The sequence below is a fragment of the Tachypleus tridentatus genome, chromosome 10 (genome assembly GCF_004210375.1).
Source record: "Tachypleus tridentatus isolate NWPU-2018 chromosome 10, ASM421037v1, whole genome shotgun sequence".
NCBI lineage: Eukaryota > Metazoa > Arthropoda > Merostomata > Xiphosura > Limulidae > Tachypleus > Tachypleus tridentatus.
In genome coordinates, this window is record NC_134834.1 from 76,337,369 (window position 1) to 76,351,058 (window position 13,690).

Here is a 13,690-nt window from a genome sequence, read left to right on the forward strand (position 1 = left end):
ATTTAAAAAAATGAAAAACTTACTTCCTCACATAACGTTAACATTCGCCTCGTAGATTCCAGAGACTGAAATAAAAGAATAAAGCTCATTATAGCTATACTTAATACGAAAGGGAAAACATTATACCAACAATTTCGTCAGTTATTTACTGATGTTTACTGGGACAGAATCGTCATAATAACTGTTCCTTAATTGAAGTTCGAACAAAAAATAAACCATTCTCTTTCCTTTAACGTTGCCAAATCTGTACACACCTTGAAAATTAAAATATTAGAAAACCAATAGGCCTAAAATTATTACAAAAACAAGTTAACCGTAGCTGTTTTTCTTTCCACATTCCTCGTAATTTCTTCACTGCGGCTTCATCTATTGGCCAGCAGGAAGTCCACCATGGGACAACATCCCATTACAACAGTAACTAGTTGGTGGTAATGCTGATAAACTGTATATGATAGTATAATTTATTGTATTTTCACCTCGACTTTTCAGTAACTGTTACACATGCATATTCCTAAAACAGTTCATCTACTAAAATGTTTATCATTATCATGGTGTTTACAATTACATTAAATTCAAACACATGAAATTACAAAGTACCAGCACTTTTTATGGAACAATTGTAAGTTTGCAATAATAAATACATAGCTTCAAAGGCTTAATTTACATACCTGTTGTATTTTAGTATTATGTTTATAATGACATTCAAATTCATAAGATATAACTAATGTTATTAAACAAGAAAACAAAACTGAACAGATCTGGACCTTTATGGACCTATTATCATATCATCCTAAAACAAACTACAAAATAAACATATTTCAGTTGATCACGATTCTCCACATTTGACACAAAATGGAGAATGATGTTAGAGAAAAGCTAAAAAAATACTGCTGTTAGAGAAAGACAACTCGAAATGAAGGAAGAGTGAAATAGTAAAAACAATATAATGCAACTTGGTGGCCATAACACATCAATTTCTGATAAATACGTTGATTAGTTTAACAGTTTCTGTCATTTGATAAACCTGACAGCAATTTGGGTAAGATACTTTTGCCTTTTCATACTAGACCTTCTATAATAGAAAAAATAAATAATTAGAAGCATAATGTTAGGTAAACCTCATGGAAATAAGGAAAACTAGTTTGATATAACTTTAAAGAAACCAAAGGTACAAAAAAAAATTCAACAAATTTATATTTAGGGTATTTATGGCAACACTTTACCAAATCCCGTGCACTAAGGAACCGTAAACAAACCAAAGGTATTAATTTCAGCTCGTATTAAGTGATTAGTAACAATAATTCGAACTGTTTTGTACAGGTAACTGAGTCTACTTTTTTATAACATGTTTGCTTTTAGCCAAACGTTACATAGTGGGCTGTTTGTCCTTTATCTACTGCGGGGATTAAATCCGTTACATAGTGGGCTGTCTGTCCTTTATCTACCGCGGGGATCAAATCTGAAGTTTAATTTGTGGACTTACCGTTGCCCTACCAGGGACTTTGTTTATAAGCCGAAACAAGATAAGCGATTCAATCATTGTTCGTCCATGATGAAATAATGAAGTGTCTGAAAACAAATATTTTTGTTTGATGAAGAGAAAGACTTATTTCTTTGTTTGTGATTAAGCACAAAGCTATACAAGGAGCCATTTGTGCTCTGCACACTACGGGCATCGAAACCAGATTTCTAGCGTTTAAGTTCGCAGACATGCGGCTGTGTCACTGACAGGTGTTTTGTGAGGTTAGGAAGAATGAAGAAAAAAGATTGTTATGATACTAAATTTTGCACTGCCCTTTTAAATACATACGGATTTGTGTAACACTATATTGGGAATAACTTAAAGTGTATTTACACTATACAATAAAAAGCGTTAGTATTATGAATTACAGTTTCTTTACTGTAATACAGTAAACTGATACAGAGTTTATTATGAAAAATTGATAAATTTTATATCTGAAATATCAAAATACTAAGAGCACAGAATTCTGATACGTTTAGTTAAATATATGTTAAATGAAAGATAACTTATTATCTGTCATGTCCTCACATATGTGACAAGGAATAACAGGCACACACACTTAAGGCTAAACTTTGTACTTATAGTTGTCAGGTACACCGATGTCTTAAAAGACAAGTTTCTTAAATAGCAGATTCCGTAAATGTTATTTTGATAGCATAGGAAAGCACGCAAGCAAAAGTGAACAAATAACACAGTTTTAACATAGTGTTTATTTCTCTCTGCTAGTTTATCACCTATTTGAATTAAAACTTAACAGCTGGTTCCGATAACGTGTGCTGAGAATAATCATTTGCAAAAGAATAACACTAAACTTCAAGATGATAAAATGGTTCTATAGTGCAGTAGTCCACAATCCTTAGATTATCTTACCTTTTCAATGACTTTGTCACATTTTAACAAATACAAGAGACAGCGTTGTCAGCTCATATCAATTTGTTTCATTTATTCACACTGGATTTCCCTACCTCACGTAATAGATACAATATCATACTGGAACAATCTTATACTGAATGGTCGTGATGGAATGCTCATGTAATTTTTAGCCTGAGCAAACGGATTAATGCATCTTTACGATGATGCTAATATATCCGTGCATAACACCTACAGAAAAATTTGGAAAAAATTACCTGAATGCGTCTTATTACAAATATAGTCTAAAAATAGTTATGGACGGCCGAAATGAAATTATTCATTTCAAGTGAAACATCGTTGTATGAATATTAGACGCAATTAAAAGCTTAGCTACAACTACAGGTAGTTAAAGGAATTATTCTCGTCTTTGTTAGCAGATATCTTAAATTTATTCAAAAACGTTCGTTAATTTGTAATCTCCTTTTATATTTTATTTTCAATAAATAAAACATGTGCATGAGCCCTTTTTTCATTTCTGAATCGTTTATCCTAGTTATAAATATTTATTAATTCACTCTTGCTATTCAGTAACGCACGAGATAAGTTAATGAGAACTAGCGTGAAGCGATTCCAAGTCCAGTAGAGAACTGTTTAAACGAGTCGGTATAAATAGTACAGTTCATGTAGCCACTAAGTGATCCAGGGCAAGAGAAATGGCGTACAATTAGGCAGTGAACACAAAAACTGTAGAGGGGATCCTGTGTTCAACCACTGAATCACGACAAACCGTGGAAGAGCCCAAAGAGTCAGCTGATTTTGTATAAATAGGAATGGAAGGATGATTTGAAAGATGTTCAGCAAATAGAGGACTGTACTTCCATTCTGGAGTATCTGCATTCTTCAGACGATTCAAAGAAAGGTCACACATGGGAAGAGTAATAATTCATGGTAGGATGGGCTGACAAGTGGAGGTAGCCACGTCATCAAAAGATAGACCCAATTCAGCCAGCTGCACTAGAATATGAAGACCAAAAGGAACAGTGACAAATCATTTATTCCGAAAAAAATACGGCCTACTGAGAAAGGAAAACACAACTCAGATGGGATGTTGTGGTAAAAATGGAAGTTTTGAAGTATACAGTAAAAACAAATTAAAGAGATGTGGAGCAGGTTCACGAGTCTCAAACTCTGAACTGCAGAAAACCCCCTTGCAGAGCCAAAGCTCCAGATGCTGAACAGGGTCCAACATCTTCAAAACAGTCGTCCTGGCAAAGCCATAGACCAGAGACCTATAGTCAAGTTTCGATTAAATGGGGAAACGATAGATCTTTAGCACAGAACATTGATCTACTCTCCAAGAGGTGGACGACAGGGCCCAGAAGATGTTCAGTGCCCTTTTACATTTGACCTGTGGCTGCTTGATGTGTCGAATCAAAGTCAACTCACGGTGAAATATAACCCCCAAGAACTTTGCCTTGGGGATCACAGGAAACACAAATTCACCGAGATGGAGCTCGGTATTGATGTGAATACTGGTAAAAAACGTGCTAGTTAACGGTTTTAAGAGGAAAAAGGTAAAACGTTTTGGTGTGGTCCACTTCAGTAGAAATTAAGGGCAGTCTGTAGCTGCCACTCAATGAACCTCATGCTCGACGAATGACCCGAAATGTGAAAGCCACCAACATCGAGTCCACTTGCAACAATAGGAGAGAGTTGTCTAGTAATGGCATTATTTTTTTTATGAAAAGTGTCACACTCAAGACAGCCTCGAGAGATTCTAAATTTCTGTGGGAAAGAACGGGAAAGTGTCGAACCCACACGACTTGGAATCGCTGGTCCATTATACATTTTTGATCAAAATAGACAAATAGTCACACAACCCATAAGAGCAGAGGTCTTGCAAAATGCTACACCCCCACAAAGCATCATAAGCTTTCTCAGATCTGGTTAAAACAGTCAGAAGAATAGCAAGAGAGGCAGGAGAGAGATGGTACAGCATCTCGTAATGAATATCATTAGGTCCAACTGCTGTACTGCCAGATTAATGAAGAGCAAGGGGAGATTATAGTCATAGAGATAATTAGCCCAAAAAGAAAAAGGCAATTGTTCTTCCCGAGTCTTGATGGCTAAGAAGGTGGGAATGAAGTAGAAATACCAGATGCATGGGAAAAATTTTACCAAGAGTATCGATGACGCTCTGGGCGTCAGCAATTTCCTGGCCATCAAAGATCAAGATCAAAAGGGGTAGAAGTATACTGCCCACTGACCTTCCGAATCTCGTCCCATATGATTTTGAAATTGGTGATAGAAAAGATGCTAGTTCTGTACGTACTACAAGATTCCTTCTGGTTTTAACGTCTTACCTGCCAAGCATATGAAAAGCTATCCAGTGTAATAGTGTGACATACCTATGAAAGGTATCCAAGGCCCGTTTTTGAATCTTCCATGCCATATGGTTGGCAGGATTCCTCCATAGACGAGGACACTGCGTGAAACGTGTCGAGGTTTTAGGAATACATTGAGCAGCTGCCTGGACAATATAGTCATCTATCGATGCCATAACAGACGACGACAAGATCAAGTTCCAAGAGAATAGTGAAAGATGGCCAATTGGCCTGGTCCAACTTTCATTGAGGCACGAGGGTCAGGTGGCATTGACCACAGCTAGTTTCTTTAAAAATGATAGGAAAATGATCACTGTCAACCCTACAAGAAAAGTAGCAGAAAAGTGAAGAGGAGCACACAGAGATCAATAGCAGTAAAATACAAAGTGCACAAAAATAAGTATATGAACCAGTACTGAAGAGAAAAAAGTTGCGATCCGAGATCATAATCTCTATGGAACGACCTCTCACCAATATGAGCATCACCCCAAAGGGAATTATGTTCATTAAAATCCCCCGGGATTAAAAAGGGAGACAGCAACTGTTCAGTGATGGAATCAAGGTCTGATTGATCAGGTGTCTCTCCAGGAGACAGGTAGAGAGAACAAACAGTGATCATATGACCCAGGGAAACACGGATGGCTATGGCCTCCAAGGTGTATTGAATGGCAAACACAGGGTAGAAACATGCTGATCGACCAGCAGTGCCATCCCTCTATACAGTACTCGTTCATCACCCAATCTGTCATTTCTTTACAAAGAAAACTGCAAAAAGGTGACTTCATTGGCCAGTTTCAGAAACGTTTCCTGTAAGGGGAGATACACGATGATAAGAATCAATTAAACCATTAACAACTTTCATTGTCTATATTGGAACAAAACCATCGACAGTTCCACCAGTAGCCATTTTTATTTAAGTGGAAGAAAATTGGGCAGAGAGCCCTTCTGTTTTTGACATTTTTTCTTCACTGGAAGGAGGTCTATTGACCTCCATGGATCCTATCCTTTGTCGGGTGGTCAGATCTCTGTCTGTCGACGAAACTTCCAGTGACTGGGTGTATGAATGAATAACCGATATGCATCTCGAGGCCAGAGAAGAGGGACTCAAAGAAATGCCCAAATACAGAGCCAAAGGAAGTGGTTCTGAGAAGCCACTAAAAGGAGTGGTGAAGACAGAGATGAGAGTAGATGTAGACTCGTCAACTCTTTTAACCACAGAAGGCAAAAGACTCTTCAGAAGCTTCGCAAATGACTATGATGGAGGCATGGAGAGATCTTTCTAAACTCCCACTGTAGTAGCAGTGGAAAGAAGTGCATCAGCATGTGTCCAAGATGGAGTGGGGGACAATATCCTCCAGACCTCTAGGTAGGAGATTTTGTTCACAGCCTTCAAACATTACACCTCTTTCTCCTCCACCCACTTAAGTCAAGAAAGAGAGTATGTACTTCCAATTCGCACTTATTGGAGTCGTGACTTTTGCCACCATAATCAGTGAGCACATGTTAAAGAAACTACGACATGATGTCTTCAAGTGACCTGAACTATTGACACTAGAAACATCTGAGCGGGTTGGGGACCTTATAGTTCAGATAACCTGCCTTGATTGTGGCAGGTGAACGTGGTGATGTAAACATTAAACTCGGAACATTAATAGGCAGCATAATTCTGTCTTTGTGAGTGAAAATTTGATGCACTACAGAAATGCCTTGGCTGGAAAAGTTCCAAGAGAGTAGTAAAATTACAGGAATTCACCTCGAGAGAGACGTTGAACTGATTCGTCAGCTAATACCATGAGTTTCAACATCTTGTTGTTCCAACTTAAACAGTTTTTACTGACATGTCAGTAGACTTCTATATGCGCACCATTAGTGGCTTTTAGCAAATTGCATGATTCTATTTTCGTAGTTATTTAATGATTATGTTTTTAAAAAAGGAAAGATACTTTTGGACTACCATATACTTAATTTCGAATCAGTTTTGTTTTGATAGCTGTGTCTATCGAAGATAGCTTCTCATTAATCATCTTGCAAACCTTTTCTTATAAGCAGTTATACATTTTCAGAGAGTTCAGTAGCACAAAATGCTTCAACAGTATCTGTGAGATTATTCAGCGTTTGTCTCAACACCATTTCATCAGCTTACACTATAATGTAGATATTCCAACTGGCTTTCTTGTGGCTAGCTTGATTAAAAACTCGGGAATTTATTACTGAACCCAGCAAGTGTAAATTTAATACGGGTAGGTGTGTATTTTCAACTTGAATGGCAGGTACTTCTTGTGACACTAAAAAGGAACGGTCTAGTAAAATACCCCAAAATTCAAGTGCAGCCATTTAAACACTCCTGACCAGAGCAACAGCAGTCAATGTATAGGGATTAACTATTACTGTTAAAATGCCTTCAACGCACACACAGAGCTGAAGTTAGGAAGTGTGTCAGAACCATATCAAGGTTCAACTCCTGGACCACCCGTTCCACAAGCCACATACAAGCCACTAGGTCACATCCGAAACACAGACAATCACTGATAGTTACACACGTACGTGAAACCCGATAACCTTCATATGTTCACCACGTGTTTGTTTGTTTCTGAATTTAGCGCAAGGCTACACGAGAGTTATCCCTAATTTAGAAGTGTAAGACTAGAGGGAATGCAGCTAGTCCTCACCATCTATCGCCAACTCCTGGGCTACTCTTTTACCAACGAAGAGTGGGATTGACCGTAACTTTATAACGCTCTCACGGCTAAAAGGGTGGGCATGTTTGGTATGACGGGGATTCGAACCCGCGACCCTCAGATTACGATTGAAGTGCTTGACCAGGTGGTTTGTTTATTTGAAGTTAAGCACAAAGCTGCACAAAAGGTTATTTATGCTCTGCTCAGCATGGGTATCGAAACCCAGTTTCCAGCGTTATAAGTCTGTAGAAATAACAGTGCTATTGGGAGGCTACTGGATAGTAATAATTATCCCTTAGAAAAATACTGTTATAGGGTTCTTTATTTTATTATCTATCTACTTTTATTCCTGAGTTACGCCTAAGAATAAAATACGTAAGGGTCATATGTTGAAAATTTGCAGCTACCAAAGTAGTCTTGGACCTATCTATGAATTTAATATTCATCAAAAATAAATAGTGCCTTACTAATTTGAAATACTTTCGTTAAAATATCTTATTTTTAATATCCAATATTAATATGCTTCAGAAAATTTATAATTGCATCATAATATCATCATACTTATAATTAAAATATCCCGAGATGGATCTATTTTCATAGCATGATTAAATTCAGACGAAATACCGGGGATATCTTCAATTTTAGTTTCCGGGTGCTTTCAATTCTCTTTATTAAAAACTACAATTTTAGAGTGTATAAAGTAACTATTGTACTTGTTAACCAATTGTACGAGTTATATCACATAATGAAAATTAAATATTATAAGAAAACAAACACGTACAACATCTAATAAACGCTACATACTTTTGTATTCAAAATTATATTTGTAGGTCGAACGCAAGTCCATAATAATAACAACAATAATAATAAATATCTTGAACGATATTATCTAGTTTTTATTTGCTGACTTTTCGTCATTGTGACATCGTGATGTATTTGGTATGCTAAAAACCTGATTCCACTCTATCACAAAACAATTACTGAAACTAAAGTTTTAAACTGTCACTTATAACACGTAGTATATTTTATCAACCTCCAAACGGTCTGCGGTACATATATAGACTTAAAACGCAAATATCCGGGACTCGATGTGTGTGTACAGGGTGCAGACACCCCATTGCATAGCCCTACATTAAGAAAACAAGAAACAATATTAATCGTAGAGTTGAAGTTAACAAATATTAATCTTAAAATTATATGTTCATATATTTAGTCTTTAATTTGATAGAGCAGAATGGAGGACTGAAATCATGGTTGCAAAAACAAACAAAACAATTAATCATATTCCAGTAAAAATGATTTTATTCAAACCCGACAGATAAAAACCGATAACCGAAAATAATGCATACAATAATGAAAAACTGACATGACAGTAGTAAAGTTCTATGTTATGGCAACAGAAACTCACAAATTATCGAATACATGCACAAAGTAATCTCAAAAGTCATGAATTATTTCTGTTTAGTTCAGGTTTATATGACTGAATCAAGAGCGAGACTTAACGTAAAATCGTGGTTCATCTACTGTACCACGTTTCTTTGGAAAGTGTTATTTAGAATGTTCATGTATTGAACGGCGGGTTTCTGCTTATCACACTAGACAAATGTTATTTCAATGTTTCACTAAAACACAAACCGTAACTGGCATACAAAACTTCAGAGTTGTAAAGCGAAACACTGGGCATCCAATTAAAGAAAAACAACAGAGTGGTGTTATAAGGTTGGTTGTTTCTGGTATTGCCTTCTATACGTCAATATGCATTAAATCATTTTCCTCACTGAAAGCCGAATGAACAAGTAATTTTTTTGTCTGTAATCTCCGAGTTATAACCGTATTAGTATCTTTGTTGACTTACTGCGCTAGTCTGACAAGTATTTTTTAAAAGCTCCAAGAACGTTATTAAAAACACTATTATGTCTACTTACCTCTGCAGTCATGTTATTAATCCTTGAGTGAAGAGTGGCCACTCTGTCTTCAGGAAGTTGAACGTAGTTATAAATTGCCGTGCTGCTAGCAGTAGGTATCAGTTTTGACTCGCTCATAATTATATTTTATCAGGATATAAATGTAGCGGATACAATGAAAGGTACTGTCAAGAAAGAAACTTTACTACAAATCTTACCGTGTGGTTATGAGATAATACAAACTACCTGAAGACAAGGTAATAATAAAATAAAATTCACAGCAATAACTTTGATATTTAAAACTATTTTTAAAAAATAGTTATTTGAAGACAGTCGGCGAAGGCCACGAAATGTTAAGCAGTTAGGAAGTACCAAACCCAAAGTTATCAGCAAAGCGGAGAAAATTCCTTAAACTGGTTCCCACCTGCTCCTAGTAGCTGAACTTGTCAGTGTCGGTGTTCTTCTCCGACACGCAGACAGAAATATATAGAGAGCAAAAAAAAAAACCAAGAAAAATCCAGAATAAAATGTTTCTCATGTAGCACAAATCCTCCTCTTAGACTTTTAGTAACGACGTCATCTCACGCAACTAGCCAATCAATGACAAGCAGCAATGCGACGACAGCCTACGTTATCTGAGCTAATAATAGATAAAAGAAATAGGTGCACCAACGTGTGTTTACGCACTCAGAAACTTAAAACAAAATAAAAAAACAACTTTCATTCAAAATTAAGCAATAGTTACTACATCATGCGAAACTTAAAGATTTATACATAGTGATCTATTAGTATTGCTATTACTTATGACGGTAAAAAACATGATAAATGGCTTATTTTCTTCCTGTTAAGTATAAACACAAACATTTAGGAAAGTCTAATTTGTATACAAAAATAAAGCAATATAATACTTAAGAGAAAATACTGTATTAACTAGCAGTATTGTTCACCTTTAACCTTCTCATAAATTACTCTAAAAACAAAGGTTGTTTATCAACATTAATGCATGTTGAAAATCACGTATTATTTTAAGTAAGTTTTGCTCAGACCGTGAATCAAAGGATTTATGGATCGCAATTCATTTTCGCATTAACTCACTCTTCGCATTTTTGGTCCTCTATAATTCCATTATTAGATCAGACAGAGTAGGCCAAGGGTTAACTGTTGGGTGATGTTGACCTTTCTTTATGGTTTACAAACTAAAAATTAGGGATGATATATGCAAATAGATCTTGAGCGAACATTATAAAACAAACAATCGTATTATCATAACAGGTAATAAATCTATATTTTGATCACATTCGCCCAGTCTTCGCGCCTCATGTTATTCGAGTTATTTTCACTTTAGAAACTCCGTCCTAAATTATCACTAATACCTTTCTCTAAACAGTAAATCAATGGTAATAATTTGGTAAACACTTTTTCACTATTCTTACAGTGATTATGCATGAGTATGCAGTATTAAAATGTAAGTTATGAGTGCAATCCTTTATCAATGACCTCGGGAATATCTGTGTTTGTCCAACACACAGACATATATACATAGTATTTGGTGTAGACTGACAAAGCCTCTGGTGAATAAAACAGTCTAAAAATTTCCTAGATACGGATCACTAAGGCGTTATCCAATCTTGCTTTGCGCAACACTGTACGAGGTATTTCCTCATTTGGAACCACAACTGCAAGTAACTATTTTAGGTCGAAATGAAAAAGCACATAGTACTATCTAACAGTAAAGCAACACGTATCTATTGATTTTAACACTGCATTATAAAGATGCGCACAAACCTCTGCTTCGTCGGTCGCCACTCTCACATTATACAGCTACAAGTTTGTTTTTGAATTTCGCGCAAAGCTACACGAAGGCTATCTGCGCTAGCCGTCTCTAATTTAGCAGTGTAAGACTAGATGAAAGGCAGCTAGTCATCACCATCCACTGCCAACCCGCGACCCTCGGATTACGAGTCGAACGCCTTAGCCCATCTAGCCATGCCGGGCTTATAAGTTGGTTTATATGACCATATAAATCCGTAATTTGGTCTTTGTAAAAAAAAAAATTATACTGAAAACAAAAACACACACATACGTACACATAGCATTTAACTATGCAACTGATCAGACATGACTTAGTAACAGAGCTTCGGACATTTATAAAATTAAAATAGATTAATTATATACTGCCGTAAGAAGCAATCTTAGGATAGTCATGCCAATGTTATTTCTAAAGGGGTTTTATGGGCCAATTCATAGAAATTTTTGGAAAATTTATGCTCTGAGATTAAATCTTGAGCCATTTTAACTACAAATACTGCATATACCTAACGTAATTTATTGAATTAGAATAATCAAGTTTTATTACATATATTGTAGCTGTAAATGCCATGAAAAAGTGGTCAGACCATGGCATGACTTGGCCTTAACGCCTCCTTCGAACCTGTTACACCAATACGTAATACCCTGAAGCACACAAGCAATAAACTGTCGATGCTTGGGTCATTACACACTATCTGCTCGTTTTGATGTATAATTCTGTGCAGACTACAACAGGTTTACAAACACATAGCTGTTTCCAATTTTGAACTGAAGTATTACAGACGGAAGGCAGCTAGCTAAATGAGCCCATTGTTAACACTTGAACTACTCTTCTCTGATCCAAAAAGAGATTTGAATCTCATTCTTGTAATGTACTCTCGGCTCCAAAGTGCAGACAATGTTTACTGTGGCAATGGCTGCATATTATGAAACCTTGAATTCATAGCTACAACTAGCCAAAATATTCACTGGTAACTACGATTATTAACATACATTTCTTTCCAACGCACATCTGTCGTTACAGATCATATCTCCAAAGTGATAAATACTATTCATGTTTCACACCAACTTCAAATGTATATTTTTGATCTTTTTTACTGAAAAAACAAACATGAACAAGACATGTAATTTGCGACAATTATCGAATTCCGTATATGGCACAGATAGCCTACCTGCTTTGTGCCAGAAAACACCAAATCAACCAACCAACCGTATTACCAACAATACTAAGATACACCCTTTCGCAAATTAATTGAAACAAGACGGAAAATTACGATTCTTTTCAATTTTTTGGGTTTTATTTCTGAGAATCCAAAAATTACTCACAAATTAATATGATATGACCGACTTTATTATTCAGAAAATCATTAATTCGCTTTAGCATCGAATCCACGAGTTGACTGCAATCTTTATTAATTTTTTGGATCGCAGTACCACACCTCAATCATGGCCCCAATTAGCTTATCTTTCGTAGTACAGTCTTTTCCCCGAAGTCTTTCTTTTCAAATAGGATTTAAGTCCGGAGAGTTTCCAGGCCAATCCAGCACCTTTATTCGCGTTGTAGTCATAAAATTCTTCACAAGTTTCGATGTGTGGCACGAAGCCAGATCTTGCTGAAAAATGCCAGATCCATCTGGAAATCTCCTTTTCAATTCTGGATTGACTATTCTCTGCAAAACTTCGATGTACTGTGGTCCTCGCATCATACCTTCTACGATATGTAAGCCTCCGACGCCATAGTAGCTGAAAAAGCCCCAAAACATCTTCTTCAAGGGATGTTTTACGAACTGATTGATGTGAGATTCTCGAAGTTTCTCACCTGGAGATCTGCGAACACGCAGACGTCTTTTACCCTGTACGAAGAAATGAGTATCGTCACTGAATAACACCTTCCTCCATTGTTCTTGCGTCCAGTTCTTGTATTTCAGACCCCATTGATACCGTTTTTTTCTTCATTGAGTTGGTAAGAAGTTGTTTTTGACTGGTCTCCTTGCCCTTCTAACGCAATTTCGAATGACATAACATTTCTCAAAATTACATATCCCAAAAAATAGATCGACCGTACTGCAAAACACAGCTAATGACGCCGTCTGTGTGACAAAATGACTATTAAAGGAAATCAGCGGGTCCAGCGAGTTTACACCGGCCGCCATGCTGAAAATATTGTAAAATGACCATTTGCTTCAATTAATTTGCCCAAGGGTGTACTGGTGTGACTTAGTATTCAGTGTCTTCTAACCTTGCTGGGAAGAAACACGTCTTTGGCAAAGCTTAAAACACAATAACAGTTCTACACTTCTCTAAATGTTGCATCTCAGCTTTGTGCGGTTTCAGTGTCAACATGTAATTTTACTTTTCCAAGAAACACTATACTTAAAAATTCAGACAAAGGTTAGGCTGAATATGATAGGCCTATTGAAACGCGTCACGTTGAAAGAAAACACCACGTCCTGACCACATGGTGTCTATTAAGCAACTAGAAACAAGTTACGTGCATAACTAATTACTTGTATGGTGCTAACCGCAGAAATCAAACCATGA

At 36.5% G+C, this 13,690-nt stretch overlaps 1 protein-coding gene across 9 annotated transcripts in view; it reads right to left on the reverse strand.

The window, feature by feature from the left end:
- Positions 1 to 13,690, reverse strand: part of LOC143229625 (synaptosomal-associated protein 25-like) — a 58,175-nt gene that overhangs the window by 23,348 nt on the left and 21,137 nt on the right. For 6 of the 9 annotated variants that reach the window (XM_076462206.1, XM_076462211.1, XM_076462210.1 and 3 more), the window contains one exon: positions 24 to 65. In XM_076462206.1, the coding sequence (XP_076318321.1) occupies positions 24 to 65 (42 nt within the window). Of the gene's footprint in view, positions 1 to 23; positions 66 to 9,361; positions 9,913 to 13,690 lie in introns of those variants that run through there. The other 3 variants (XM_076462205.1, XM_076462204.1, XM_076462213.1) reach the window with 3 other exon arrangements.